The sequence below is a fragment of the Microcaecilia unicolor genome, chromosome 4, assembly GCF_901765095.1.
Source record: "Microcaecilia unicolor chromosome 4, aMicUni1.1, whole genome shotgun sequence".
Lineage (NCBI taxonomy): Eukaryota > Metazoa > Chordata > Amphibia > Gymnophiona > Siphonopidae > Microcaecilia > Microcaecilia unicolor.
The window spans coordinates 122503299-122518641 of record NC_044034.1 but is presented as its reverse complement, the minus strand read 5'-3'; the positions used below and the strand labels follow the sequence as shown (position 1 = coordinate 122518641).

The 15343-nt window shown below is 41.4% G+C and overlaps 1 protein-coding gene across 4 annotated transcripts in view; it reads left to right on the top strand.

Moving 5' to 3' along the window:
- Nucleotides 1-1003: 1003 nt before the first annotated feature.
- Nucleotides 1004-15343, top strand: part of LMO7 (LIM domain 7) — a 398841-nt gene continuing 384501 nt past the window's right edge. For 2 of the 4 annotated variants that reach the window (XM_030200599.1, XM_030200598.1), the window contains exon 1: nucleotides 1014-1437. In XM_030200599.1, the coding sequence (XP_030056459.1) occupies nucleotides 1369-1437 (69 nt within the window). In that variant the 5' untranslated portion in view covers nucleotides 1014-1368. Of the gene's footprint in view, nucleotides 1438-15343 lie in introns of all 4 variants that reach the window. The other 2 variants (XM_030200597.1, XM_030200600.1) reach the window with 2 other exon arrangements.

Below are 15343 nucleotides of genomic sequence, written 5' to 3'. Positions count from 1 at the left end.
GTCATTTAACCCTTCATTACCTCAGGTACAAAATTAGATTGTGAGCCCACCAAGGACAGAAAAATACCCAGTGTATCTGAAGGTAATGCACCTTGAGCTACTACTGAAAAAGGTGTGAACAAAATCCAAATAAATAAGAATGTCTGTTCTCCATGTCCTGATATGCTACCTCAAAAAACAATTATTTTTTTTTCAGTGCCCAGATTAGCATGCACTACTTTGGCAGTTACCACAGGATGCCTGAGTGCTTCTCACAATATGACATTTTAAGTTGCATTAGTCACGTGTTATCAAAAACAGTTTAGTAAAAGGGCCGCAAAGCGATTAGTACCAGCAGAGGCCTTGCCCTCTCCAAGTTATTTTATTTAACCTCCTGCTTGCCCCAGGTCTTTCACTATCCTTTTCTCTCATCCTGCCCTTGAGATCTCGTTCCTTCTCTGTACCAAAATAGAGTTGCATCCTGTGCAATTGACCTACTGGCAACCCCCTTCCTGCCTATTTCATTACTGCCAATGAGGAGACTATAAACTGGGAGCAATTTTCCTACCCCTACATAACTTGCACCCTGGTTGGCATAATAACCCCATGATATAGTGCTGTTCCTCGGACGTTCACCTTGGCAACCAAAAAACATTAAACAGCTGTGTTGGGATGCGATCCTCTTACCAAGTGCCTTTGCTGATTTTTACTCCCCTGTAATCATTTGGTAAACTTGGCTGCTCATTTCTGAGGAGAGGCAAAATGTGGGAAACAAAATATAAAACTTGGGGGCGGGAGAGGCACCGAGAAAATCTTCATTCAATTAGTGCTTGTGATTGGTGCGGCGGGCTCGGGAGCAGATCCCGCCCATCGCAGGTCTAAGGGAGGGGCTAGGAGGCTGCGCCCTCACCTGCCCCGACTCTTCTAACCACGCCCACTACTGACAGCGGGTAAGAGCTGGAGCCGGTGTCCCTCCCCCAACCCTTTCATTATGCCGGGTCCGATGTTCACCCCCCCCTCCCTCACCCCATTTGTCACTGTTTATGCTGGTGTTCAGAGCTACAGTGCAGGATCGTGGGTTTCTCCTTCTCCACTAATCACGGTTTGGGCCTTACGGGGGTGCTGGTAGCTCTGTCCCTCGAGGGCTGTAGCCTCTGATTCCAATAAGAGTGTGTCCGCTAGTAAGGTGCTCAGCTATATATCCCCCCCCCCCCCCAAAAACAACCCACCTACTTTTTTTTTCAGCTGCGGTTTTGTTGGGATTCCTGTGTCCAGAAGGCAACGAGCTCCGTCCGGAGCAGCACAAACTTCGCCTCAGCTTGCCGGCTGCACTTTTTTTCTCATACTCGCTTGTACTTTTGTTGTTTTGCTTTTTGCTTTGCCTTAGTCATGGATCGGCAGGAGAGCGTGGATTCCGACTGCGACTTGGCGTTTGCTGAAGCTCAGAGATGGGTGGAGGTGAGAGTTTTTGTTTTCAATTAGCGCCTCCAGTACTGTACACGACTCTCCTGTGTCCTGGCACTTGCACGTTTTGGAGGCTTCAACGTGGAGCCTTTACACCAATTCCCGGAGGGACAGAAATCATGTTGTAGTTGAGGGTGGCCACATTCCTAGGTGTTTTTGCTTGGAGAGTTTTGCTTAATAAACATAATGTACGTTTAAGTAAGCAGTTAATACGTCTATGGAATGGGAAGAGCGCAGAGAGTGTGGTTGCAGCATTAATCTACTGGACTAAACGGACTTGAAAGGTTAGCCAAGGGGAAAAAAACATAAACATTAAAGTGGTCATTCTTTGAGTAACAATACATGGCTTTTTTCGCCAAGCCTTTGGGAACTGGCATTCCCTGTTTGGACACCGGCAAGGGAGTTACTCCCTTAAGTTAGTTAAATAAAAACATTTCACCTTTATATGTTAACAATTCAGACAGAAAATTTCAGTTACTGTTTTGGGGGAATAGTAGAAAGATGTTGAAGTAAGTTATAGTAATCTATGAAAAGCCCAATGGATCGCTCCCAATTTTAAGCACCCGTTTGCCTTAGTGTCTCAAACTGGAGTTTTGATGTAAAGAAGTAGATGCTGGAGGGTCATCTGGGAGTCTGGGACCCTCGGAAACTGACCCGATACTCTTCAAATGGTGGGTGGCTGACCTAATATCCCTTTGAACTCTGTTATCTTTCTGGGGCTTTTCCTGTCCTGCCCCTTATCAGACGCTTGACGAGTGTTAAGTTGTATTATATGGACATGGTGCCCCCTGGATGGTATTCGTATCACCGTACTTCCAAGCAGGGCTGATCGTGGGTCTGTAGACCTTACAGTAAAAGGCGGTGCCTGTAAAACATTTTAATGCACAGACACAAAACAGGTAAAGTTTTCTTCTTCTTTAATAGTGAAAATGCAAGCTGAATAATTTGTCATCCTAACCAGGTATTAGATAGCTATGCACATATTCCTGATGATACGTCTCTGTCCTGCCAATTCTGTTTAAGAATATACTTATTTTAATTCTTGTTTACAAGACTAGGAATGCTTAACATGAAACGTGAATATCTTTAAACTCTGTAATCGTTCTTCCATCCAGGCCTTCCTGTAGGTGGCTGAGCCAGTCTGTTAGAAAGCAGGGTCGATGGTGTATTGAGATTTTAAGAGAGAAAAAAAGATGAAGGATCTGCTATTCTGTGGAATTACAAACAACCTGACACCTGGGGATGTTAGATCTGGTCTTAAGGTCTAGTGCAGTACATACATAACATCTTATTTGCTAGATTCCAGTGGTTATGAGAATGGGATGCAGGTGGGAGTAGGAGGTAGACAGCTGTGGGGTAAACAAACCGCCAGTCAGGCAAGGACTTTGGTGTATTTTATTAACAAAACTAGTTTATTTTTTTAATTTGAGCGATATCTTGCCTGCCCCCATTATCTATTATTTTTTTTGAAGGTGAGAACTAGGAATGCTGATATTCCGGTCCTTTCTCATCTCCATGTCTGCATCATGTTGAGTTAGCTCCACAGTAGGGACATGGGAAGAGTGGACTTAGAAGATCTTGAAAGACAAGGGGTGTGGTTAAGCATTCAGCTATAGAAAGTAGATAAATAGATATCAGGATGTTGATATTTTGAGTGCTTCAGATAACCGTTGCTACACAGCTCAGTTTCTCTTAAGTGATGATTCATAAACAGATGGCTATGAATTGGTTGCCATTATGTTATGTGAATTTGCTTTCCCCCTCCCATGGATTTAAGCAGTCACAAGAATTACATGAAATCTCCTCCTCTTTTCTTCATGATATGCAGTGCCGCTGTGCTCATGCTCTAGTGAAAACGGTGTGGGTCTGTGGACACTGCAAGCTCTAATTCAAGTGAACCATTCAGGTGTTGTGCTGGGACAGGAAATCAAGGAGTGAAATAGATAGGTAAGCAAAGAGAAAGTGGCACAACATGGGGACTGAGGTGGCCAGATCTTCTCTAGGAAACCTTTGACTTGTTTTTTCCCCCTGAGTGCTTTCCCCTTAGGATTTGCTGTTTTATTAAGATACTGATGCACAGTGGAAATGCCTTTCCTGAAAGGTTGTGAAACCTGCCTTATGAAAGCAGTTTGCAACATATCTGTGGAATCAGTTTAACTGCATGAAGTTTTGGGAGCATCTTAAGAGTTTTTTTTTTGTTAAATAATTGAATGCTTGCTTGAATCATTGTTGTGGTTTGTTTTTTTTCCTATTCTCTTTATAAAAAGTTTCCAAAGGTTTAATTTGTGTGATTTTTACGCTGTTTTTGTTTTGTGTGTGTGTTTTTTTTTTTTGTTGTTTTTTAATGGGATGATCTTACTCTGAGAAGTTGTAACCCACCTTGACCTTGGCCAACCTGTGTAAAAGCAGAATATAAGTGCCTTTTGAAATTATTCAAATTATATAGGAAAATATTTGGAGCATATTGGATTTTACCATCCATTAAGAGAGGAAGTTTTGTATGAAAAGTTATCAATAGAAATCAAACAAAATAAAACATGGAAAAGAAAATAAGATGATACCTTTTTTATTGGACATAACTTAATACATTTCTTGATTAGCTTTCGAAGGTTGCCCTTCTTCCTCAGATCGGAAATAAGCAAATGTGCTAGCTGACAGTGTATATAAGTGAAAACATTCAAGCATTACTATGACAGGGTGGGAGGATGGGGGTGGGTAGGAGGTATGCATGGGGACATCAAAGCATATCATTGATATTCTAACAGGATGGGTGTGGATAGGTGAGGGGTGGGGTGATCAACAGAGACATACAGCTTTATGGTTTATAATGGGCTAGGAACCCCAGATCCTTGTTAAGTCCTTTCTGTTGGGTGTTAAAATATTCAATCAAAGTTGAATTTAAAGTTTGGTGCAAATCTTGTTCCAGGTTTAAAAAACATTGTGACGCTCTCAAAGCAACAAGATCTGTTTCAAACTATCATAGCAGTTTGAAACGAGATTTGCCCTGCCGCAGAACTAATACCTTTTCCTCAGGGTTGTATGTGACATGTATGTGTACTTTGTTTGGGATCTTGCCAGGTACTTGTGACCTGGATTGGCCACTGTTAGAAACAAGATGCTGGGTTTGATGGACCTTCAGTCTGTCCCATTATGGCAATACTTATGTACTTAGAGAGAAATCTGTTGGGCACCATATAGGATAATGTGTTTGTATTGGGTGCTGATGAAAGAATAAGTTTCTCTGTGAGTGAGATGGATAGGTGGGAATAAGCAAGTGAACAAAGCCCAGAGGGATGGGAGATGTGTGTTCTTCTAAGTGGCTGAAAGCTGTACTTAAATCTCAGGTTGTAGATGGTGGTGTTTTAATTTTTTTGGTAGATTTTTTTTTAAAGTTGAAACAGACATCCCCTCCCCCACTGTATATTGTGCAAGGCTGTCTCTCTAAAAGTAAAGAGCGAGTTTAATCCCATAGCAAATGGTGGTTTAAATCAGCAGTTAACAAGACCCTCTTAAAACAGAGGTTCTCAACCGAGCCCTCCTGATGCAACCATCCAATCAGGTCTTCAGGATACCCACAATTAATATGCGTAAGATAAATTTATCTTGCGCAAATTCATTGTGGATATCCTGAAAACCTGGATTGACTGGGTGAGAGTTGGGTTAAGAACCCCTTCCTTAAAACAATAAAAATATTCACTTGCTGATCAGACATATTTGGAGATGGGCACAATAAGAACATAAAAATTGCCATACTGGGACAGACCGATCCATCAAGCCCAGTGTCCTGTTTCCAACACTGGCCAATCCAGGTTACAAGTACCTGGTAAAATCACAAAATGGTACAATACATTTCATGTTGCTTATCCTAGAAATTAAGCAGTGTATTTTCCCCAAGGCTGTGTTAACAATGGCATATGGACTGTTCTTTTAGGAAGTTAGCCAAACCTTTTTTAAACCCCGCTTAGCTAACTGCTTTTACCACATTCTTTGGCAATGAATTTGAGTTTAATTACATGTTGAGTGAAGAAATATTTTCTCCACTGTTTTTTTGTTTTAAATTTACTACTTTGTAGCTTCATTGTGTGCCCCCTAGTCCTAGTATTTTTGGAAAGAGTAAACAAGTGATTCATGTTTACCGTTCTACTCCACTAATTTTATAGATCTCTATCATATCTCCCCTCAGCTGTCTTTTTTCCAAGATGAACAGCCCTAACAACTTTAGCCTTTCCTCATAGGGAATTCATCCCATCCCCTTTATCATTTTTGTCGCCCTTCTTTGTACCTTTTCTAATTCCACTATATCTTTTTTTTTTTTTTTGAGATTCGGTGACCAGAATTGCACACACTGGTTCCACTTAGTCAGATGTGGCAAGACTTGGACAACTGCAACAATGTTAAGTGTGTCTTGCTAGTTATCAAATGTATATCGTGCATTATCAAACTTACTCGGAGCCCACTGCTGACAACAAGTAAGAGCTGGAGCCCCTCTCTCAGTCTCTTCATTATTCGGGTCCAATGTCCCCACCCTCAACGGCCGTTGTCACTTTTTGTGCTGGTGTTCAGAACCCCAGTGTAGGATCCTGGGTTTCTTCTCCAATTATGGTTTAGTCCCCATGGGGGTGCTGGTAGCCATCGCTTGAGGGAATTTACAAAAGACAAACAAAATATCTTGCAGGAGATAATAGTGTATTTTATGTCATACATTTGTCTACTCACCACGTTCAATTAATTGAATCAGAAAATGCCTCGGGGGAACAAATGTTTTTTTTAGCTGCCTCTTAAATGTGAACAAACGTTATGACATTAGTTCTAGAGGGAAATAATTCCAGATTGTTGGTTGCTTCCACCAGTACAGGTATGAGAGAAGCATGTTAGCGTGGAAACAGTTTTTACTGTGGGCAAGCTATTGTAAATATGCAGTGTTTAAAAGCAGGGAAAAACTACATTCTGTTCTGATTTTATTTTGTGGGTGGCCCTGAATCAGAGCTTGAAACAGTGTGATGTATCTTCTGGCACAAAAGAGTGCTTTTTAGGAATTGGCGAGGCAAGAAACTTGTTGATTTTTTTCAACCAAGCAGAATTGATTTTGTAATCCTCAGATGAGAAACCTTTGAGCTTTAATTTTAGTCCTTCAAGGAATTTTGTTGAAAGCAGAGGGGGCCACTGGGAGAAGTTGGGGTAGATAGATTTTTACACTGGAGAATTGTAAATGAGTTGATAAGCAGTGACTATTGAAAGCAGCATTTGAAGGTTTCTGCTCCAGCCTGCAGTGCTAGAAAAACTTCAGCTAATGTATTTCGCATCTTAGACAATTAGTCTTAATTCATTCTTTTCCCATTTTCTAAAATTCTTTGTGCTGAAATCCTTCAAGTTTTCAAGAAGAATCTTGTCAAGTTGCTCCTGGCCATAGGCAGTCGGTGGCCCAACTGTTTGGGGAGGCTAAAGGGGGCGGGGCCTTGCTTCTCTGCCCCCCAAATATCCAACATCTAGCCTTGCTTCTCTCTTCCCCCCCCCCCCCCAATATCCAACATTGTGCCTCTGCCTTTTCCCTCCCCCATCCTCTCTGTTTCCTCCCATTTCCTGCCTCCAGCATTATCTTCTCTTTCTTTTTTCTTCCCCCTGACCTAGCCGCAAAAAAAAAAAGAAGCTGGAAGTTCTCTTCCATGCTGCCCTGCCCAGCATCCTCCTCTGTCCAAATCCCTGCACCCTGTCCCGGCTCCTTCTCACCCTCCCCCACCCACCCACCCACCCACCTGGAGCTCTGCAGTCGGCACACTTCGTGTTCCCGGGCATCTTCAGCAGTTCCAGCAGCTCTTTCCTGTTTCCGTCTTGATCAGCCATCGATGATCCTCTTCCCTGCCGCCAAACCCGCTGCCTCTCCGATTCAGTGGCGATCGGCAAACAAACACTGTGCACGGAGCCATAGAGCTCTGAAACATAGAGGGTGGGACCGGAAGAGCTGTCAGCGCTGCCATGCAGAGCTCTATGGCTCCATGCACAGTGTTTGCCGATCGCCACTGAATCGGAGAGGCAGCGGGTTTGGCGGCAGGGCAGTGTAGAAGGGAAGTTCCAGCTTCTTTCCGGCAGGAACCGGCAATCTGCCAGGCAGCAACGTTAATCTGCCCAGTTAATACGCCGCCAAAAGAGGTTGCATTTGGGCTGGGGAGGCTTAGCCTCCCCAAGCCTCTTATACGGGGCGCCTATGTTCCTGGCCTTGGTTGTGGTATAATACTGCTGCTATCTGTTGGAGCAGTGTACAAGCTTCATTCAGGTTCATAGAAACCGTGATTCGACTGAGAAATTGGCTAAGGTTTTGAGTACCATTTTCTTTATTACAGTACATTTGATGGCTATGTTGGGAATAGTGCTGGAGAGGCGGCTGTGAAATATATACAAGTAGCAGGTTAATTAAGGTTGCTCCGCATAAGAGCAAACAAATTTGTGTAGTTGTCTATCTTTCACTCAAGGCAGAGTACAACTTGACATAAAACTTACAATTTTGTTAACAGTGTAACAATTATAAAATGACCAAATATAAGCATAAATACGATCAGTGATGTACACTTAAGAGCTGAAAATTTGAATCCTAGTAATGGGACTAACATGATAAAGTATCAGAAATATAACAGAAACCTGATAAAGGTCAACAGGAATGTGACTAATTCCATAATAGGCAGCATTCATAAACCAGATGACAGTGTCAGCACAATATTAATGGAACACCTTAAGCACCCATTAGTGCATTCATATAATTCTGACGTATATACAATAAAGGAATGCTGGTTTATGACACTGGCTATCAGAAAACAGCCTTCCTGTGAGAGTATCTGCTCTCTGTTTGCAATACTGCTGATTCTCTGATCTTGGTGACAGCTTGGAGTTTGCTTCACTTATCGCCCCGCTGCCTTTAGATGATGGGAAAATGACCAGACTCAATTATCTAACTTTTAAGATGTCCTCCCATGGCTACAAAATACTGTTGCTGAGGACATTCTGAGGCTTTTCTTAGTCCTCTGCATCCTTTTGCCTGTTGCAACTGCCATTTTGATACTTTTGTCCCCTCCTGTTTTTTTTTTTTTTTTTTGTCTCTGCTTCACTCCGTGATGTTGTAGCCTGTGAACTTAGCTAGACCAAAACTGAAGATCAGTTTTGCTTCTGCTATCCACGGGTTTCATTCTTTTTTTATGCTTCTGTCTACTTTGTCATCTCCTTGCTTTCCCGCCTCTTATGGTATAGTCTGTTCATATTTCTAACCATATCAATATGGCTGTTGATCATTCTCCCCCACTTATCAGTGTGGCCATAACCTCCTATAATCCTATAACAGTTGCTCAATAGCACCCCTGTCTGAAGAGACTCGGGGACCTGACCAAAAACGCTGTATAATGGTTTGGGCTGCAGTCCTGCTGAGGGAGAAGGAAGACTTTTTTTTTTTTTTTTTTTTTTTTTTCCAGGACAAAAAGAATAGCTAAAGTCAAAAAAAAAAAAAAATCTGATTCAACGAATTCAAGGACAAAAGTTAACTGCTTGATACTACTCATTGCAAGATTGGTATAGATACAGATGTTGGGTTATTGTACATAGTGTTTAGGGTAGTTGAGCTCTGTCATCTGGTCTTTTTTGGCATTCTGGATCACTCTTCACTGATTTTATTTTTTGACTCCCGTCATTGACAGTTTGTTTTTCTACATGACAAATTCTGAAGCTGGTCCTTTAACTGTGGTGTCCCCCAAAAGATGTTTGTTCAAGGTTGATCTCACTAACATTGGCTCTTATTTCCATTGTGGGATGTGCTTATTAGCATAACGTCATCAGTACCTTGGCTTTATAAGCGTACTATTCCTTACTATCTTTGCTTTTCTAGTCCTCCTGTTTTCAGTAGCAACCTGAATGTGATCTTGGTGGTTCTTCAATGAATCCAAAACACATGTCCTTCCATCCTTTACTAAAGATCCTTTTTAGTAATGCTTAACGCATGCTAGCAGACTTTATCACGCACAATTTTATACCTATGGGTCACATGGCACCTCACACTGTTAGCATGTGCTAAACTAGTAAAAGGAACCCTAAGATTTGTAAACCCTCCCCATCCCCCCTCCCAAAGAAGGTAACTCATGTATATGTCAAAAACCTCTCATAAGAAACCAGAGATGTGCATTTTAGTATGGCTTTTTCATGTATTTAAATCCATTAACACACTAAACCTACATAGTTAATGCTAAGTGAATGAACTTAAGTTCTAGTACTTGTTTTTTTCTTCTTTTTTAATTAAAACTGTGTGAACCTAAAAGATAACGTTCTCTGCTCACATCCCTACAAGAACCCCCCCCCCCCCCCCATTTGTCAAATGTCAGCCTGTCCCTTACCTTTCAACCTTATTAAAATTTGCAATGTGCAGTTCAAGGGCTGGCCATTTCTGCCAGAGTGTAAAGAGCTGTCTTCATATCCTACAGCAAAGTGCAGAATTTGTCTCATTAGATCCTGGCATTGTTAAATTAAGCAAATATAGAGTAAAAGAACATATCTCTTATTCTCCTAGGCCGGGCGATCTTAAATTTGACACAGTCCCAAAGCTACAGCTGGTTTGAGTCGGCAAGTTCTATCTGGCTCCTTGGACCAGATGAAAGGAGTACAACTTCTGAAGGCTAGTTAAGAATATTTTATTACTCTCTAGCAGGAGGTGCTCCACATTTTTTTTTTGCTACCTTTGTTTTGCACCATAAATCTGCAGTAGCAGATTAAACTTTGGCTCATTTTATTGAGGAGAAACATGCCTGTGACTTTAGACTCAGTTCTGCTTTGAACAGGGAAGTTCCAGATAACACGGACTTGGAAAATAAGACATGACGTAGTTGTTGCAGTAAACTTAAAATGGGTGCATGAAGCCAAGCAGCAGCCAAAACTTGATGGGATGCATGTTAAAGGGGGTGCAGGGTTGTCTTCTGAAGTTTTATTAGTAAAAATATTGAGGGATGAGGCCCATCTCTGGTGCTTTGTGCTCCGCTACATGGGCACATTTTTACTGTTAAACTATTTTCAGGTGAATTCTGTATAGATCACTCAAAGCAGTGGCGAACTGAGCGTGGGGGCGGTCCGCCCCGGGTGCATGCCGCTGAGGGGTGCAGAAAGCAGCCGCGTGGCTGTTGGCTCTGCTGGTTCCCTGCTCCCTCTGCCCCGGAACAGGAACTGTTCCGGGGCAGAGGGAGCAGGGAACCAGCAGAACCGACAGCCACGCAGCTGCTCCCAGCAGGTAAGAATGCACCCGTGGGGGGGTGTCGATGCGCTGGGGGATGGACAGACACCGCTGCATCCGGTGGTGGTGGGGGATGCGCAGTAGTGATCCGCCCAGGGTAGCAGCCAACCAAGGATCGCCACTGAATCAAAGCTAGGCGTCAGGATGATCCACATTTAGAGACCCTTTTACAAAGGTGTGTAAGGGCCTACGTGCATGCAGTGCGTATCAAATTGGCATTACTGCCTGGCTAGTGCGTGCACCTGGCAGTAACTCTGAGTTTGGCACGTGCTGAAAACCCACGGTAGAAAATGTTCTTTTTTTTTTACCGCAGGAGTGTTCCCAGCGGTAATCGACAATTGGCGTATGTTGGGACGGTTGCCGCATGGGTAACGCATGAGTCCTTACCGCTAAGTCAATGGGGATGACATTAAGGGGTTAGGCCCTAAATAGATGCATGCTGGTTTTGGTTTTAATTTTGCCGCACGTCCATTTTATGCCACCCGAAAACCCCCTTTTTTTCCAGATGCGGTGGGGAAATGGTCCAGCGCGCATCCAATACACGCACCCACACTACCGCAGGCCGCTTTTTGGCATGACTTTGTGCAAGGGCCCCTCAGTACTCCATGGAGGCTGTTTTGCTCAGAACAATCTCTATAGAATACTAGCTTAGCGTGCGTTTTACCCCAAATGTAAATATCTTAGCTAAAAATTCATGAAAAATATATAGACATTTTTTGTTATTTATTTATTAGGATTTATTTACTGCCTTTTTGAAGGAATTCACTCAGGGGCCCTTTTATTAATCCACATAAGCATCAATGCATGCCAAAATGGAGTTACCGCATGGCCACCGCGTGGCTCCTGCAGTAATTTCATTTTTGATGCGCATTCAAAAAATAATTTTTATTTTCAGATGCGCGCAGGCCATTACCTCCCGGTTACCATGTGAGTCTTTACCACTAGGTCAATAGCTGGCGGTAAGGTCTCGGACCCAAAATGGACGCAAGGCAATTTTGATTTTTGACGCACATTCATTTTTGGCAAACATTAAAAAAACAAACAAACCCTTTTTTGCAGGCATGCTGAAAAAATGGATCGGGGCGTGCCCAAAACCCGCACCTACACTACTGCAAGCCATTTTTCAGTTCACCTTAGTAAAAGGACCCCTCAAGGTGGTGTACAGTAAGAATAGATCAAACAAGCAATAGGCAATTACAGCAGTAAAAATATTAAAATACAAAGTATGGCATAGTATACTACTTAGAATGTCAACACAATATGTAATAGAATATTTTAATTGATAATCAAGGGTAAAGCAAAGATGGAACATATAGATAGGTAAGAGAGTAAGAAGACTTAGAGAGTAAGATGACTAATTTAAAGAAAGTTGCACATGAGGTCAGAGAGATGGTTAAATATTACCAACAAAGATCTTCCCAGCAAAATTAAAAGGTGTTCTAATTTTGCTGGGAAGATTTTTGGTGTTCACTAAAACCACTTAAATACACACACACACACACACAAAATATTATTCAGGGTGCTAAATATCTGTAACTAGCTTGCAGTCAGCTAATATATGTAATAGCAGACATCTCTGCCATTTCAAAGTTTAAAAACAATTTTATAAATGACATATATATTGCTTATGCTGTTGCACATACTTCAGTTGGAATATACCAAAACCCTTTTTGCAATATATACTGATTAGCTACTAAACATAAAACTACGGCCTTCGTTTGCTAAGCTGCGCTAGTGATTCCCGTGCGGCAAATGAGAGGAAGCCCATAGGAATTGAATGGGCTTCCTCTTATTTGCCACTCCGCGAATCAGGGCCTTAAATGCCACATCTCCCGACAGTAAATCCATATAAGATACAAAGAAACTAATCAAAACATTAGTAAGAGATGCTACTCAAAAGCAACAAACATTAGCAAGACCAATAAAAATTTTTTAAAAACATTATACAGCCTAAATTATAATTTTACATAATTGTACACAGATACATGAATAATAATAATAAAAAACCCACCCACGCATATATTACATTAAAATGATCTCCCCGCAACGGATCCATATAGAATGCAAAGCGTGACCAAAACTTGGTAAGACACTTCTCAAAATAATGTGAACAAATCTGCCAAGCACCAAATGTAAGCGAGACTGATTAAAAAAAAAAATATATATATATATACTTTAAGATACATTGTGCATTCCAAAATATAACTTACAAACAGATGGTTCTGACTGTAAAAACTAGCAAATGACATCATGCATATTACATTAAAACAATCTCATAAATAAGCAGAGCACAGTGGCACATAAAAAAACAAACAAAAAACCCACCAGGCACAAAACAGCAGAAGAGACAAAAAGAACCTCTCGCAGATGGTGTCCAATTTTTTTTTTTATATCTTCCAAATAATTTACAGCAAAGGAGACCCAACATGACTGCTGTATTGGAAGATACAATAAAGAAAATTTGGACACAATCTATGAGAGGTTCTTTTTGTCTCTTCTGCTGTTTTGTGCATGATCTTCTTTATCTGTGGAGGTTGTTTCTTCTATTTGTGACTGACATTAAAAAAAAAGCAGCCTTACAAAAGAATGGGAGGAGTATGAAAGAAATGCTATTACCAAACAAAGCGCTGTAAATAGTCTGTTGAAAATCGACTATTAGGCAGAGAACTTTAAGTGGTCGGGGTCTGATGTCCTGGCATGAACTGCAATGCTATATTCAAAATATTACTTGTTATGCTTAGGAGAACAGTTATAGGCTTTTTTTTAACCTTATGTTTGACAGGGGTTTGATTTACAGAATTTAGTATTAGGATTTATTTACCACCTTTTTGAAGGAATTCACTCAAGGTGATGTACAGTAAAAGCAATAGACAACTACAGTGGTAAAAATATTAAAATACAAAGTATGGCTTAGTATACTACTTACAATGTCTACACAATAAGCAGTAAAACGTAGGTCCTGAGTAATTTTTGTAGGGTTTTTATATTACTTCATAGTATGCTTAGTACTGGATTTTTGGATATAGCTCGTGCCTTTTTTTTTTTTATATATAGTTGTAGCTGAGTTACGTTCAGGTACTTCCGTATCCCTAGAGGTCTACCATTAATATTGTGACACTACTGCTAGAGGTCACAGTGGCCATTTTCAAAAATAGCAACTAGGAGCAGGAGCTTTGCTCCTGCCCCCATTGCCCCACTGGACCTGGCTGGGGATGGGTGCGAGGAGGTCTGTAGGAGCAGTAGGAGATGTCCTTATGTGAACAGTAGGACGAGTCCCTATACTGTAGGCTAAGGTTCTTGGACAGGCAGAAAATTACTAAATAGCAGTTACTCTGGACACATTTCGAGAGATTGAGTGTACCTCTTATTTGGCCTTAGGTTTCTGCCACACTGACTACCAATGAAAGGAAAAATGCCACAAATAGGAATAATATTATCTATTGAGCCTGCAAAAAGGTGGGATAACGTGGGATACAAATATAATAATAATAATATTATAGATATTAAAAATAACAATGTGACAAAATGCAAAGCAAGTTACAAAAATATACGTGCGCACTACAAAAATTATAGATTATCACCAAGAGATTTATATAAAATATATGGTTGCAGATAAATGAAACTGTGTAAAAAAGATTACGTAACTAATTTATATTGTGCAAAATACACTTAGCAGCTAGTTATTCTACTTACCACAAATCCGTAGACCAACCAGTCCTTCACAGATAAAACTGTGGACTGACTAAACCCCTGAACTATAGGTAGTAAATCCTGGTTCCATTTACCCTGCAGTCCGTCTTGCAGACATCCAGTGGTGAAGAGTTGAATTCCTCTGTTGAGACGCTAGCAGAATTAGCTGCAAGTCTATCTCAATCCAGGAATAAAATTCAAGGTCTACTCTGTATGCTGATTACACAGCTTTTCGGGTAAGGTCTTAGTGCTGCGGCGGAACTGACCTCGTCAGTTTTATCACAAGGAATCAGTCTCTTGTACCTCTCAGAGCAATCTATCCACCAAAGTCCTCTGTCTTCCTTTCTTCCTCCAGTCCAACATTGGCATCTTTTATTTATTTATGTTTTTAGGTCAGGTGATAACCTATCACAAATGGTGTACTTCTGTCCAGCATAATTATTGGTGGACAATGCAAGGTCTTGTGTTAGTAGCAAAGAAACTCTTATCAGTCACAAGGCTGAAGGTAGCAGCCCCCCTCTTGATTCACATATACTCCCGGAGACATTGCCTTCTGTGATGTAAGCTCTTCTGCTCTTCCCAGGGGATAACAGGAGGCTACTTAGCAGTAAACAGCATGTCATTGGATGAAGTCATCATGGGTATGCCAAGCAGTAAATTTTCCTTTGTAGAAAGCTGTTTTCTGATGATTTTAGATGTATTCAGGGCACAGGCTATAGAATCCATATTATTTGTAAAAGATGGTTCAGGCTTGGATAGGCCTCAAACCACCAAAGGTGAGATAGCAGGAAAATACCCCTACAAGTCTTGACTTTGTTGGGGAGAAGGGGGGGGGGGTCTTGCCTTGTCAGGGGGATGTGGGAGGAGGGTCTGAACTTTGTCAGAAGCCCCTGTTAAAGCTTACTACAGTGAAACCTCGGTTTTCGTTGACATCGGTTATCGTCTGTTTCGGTTTTC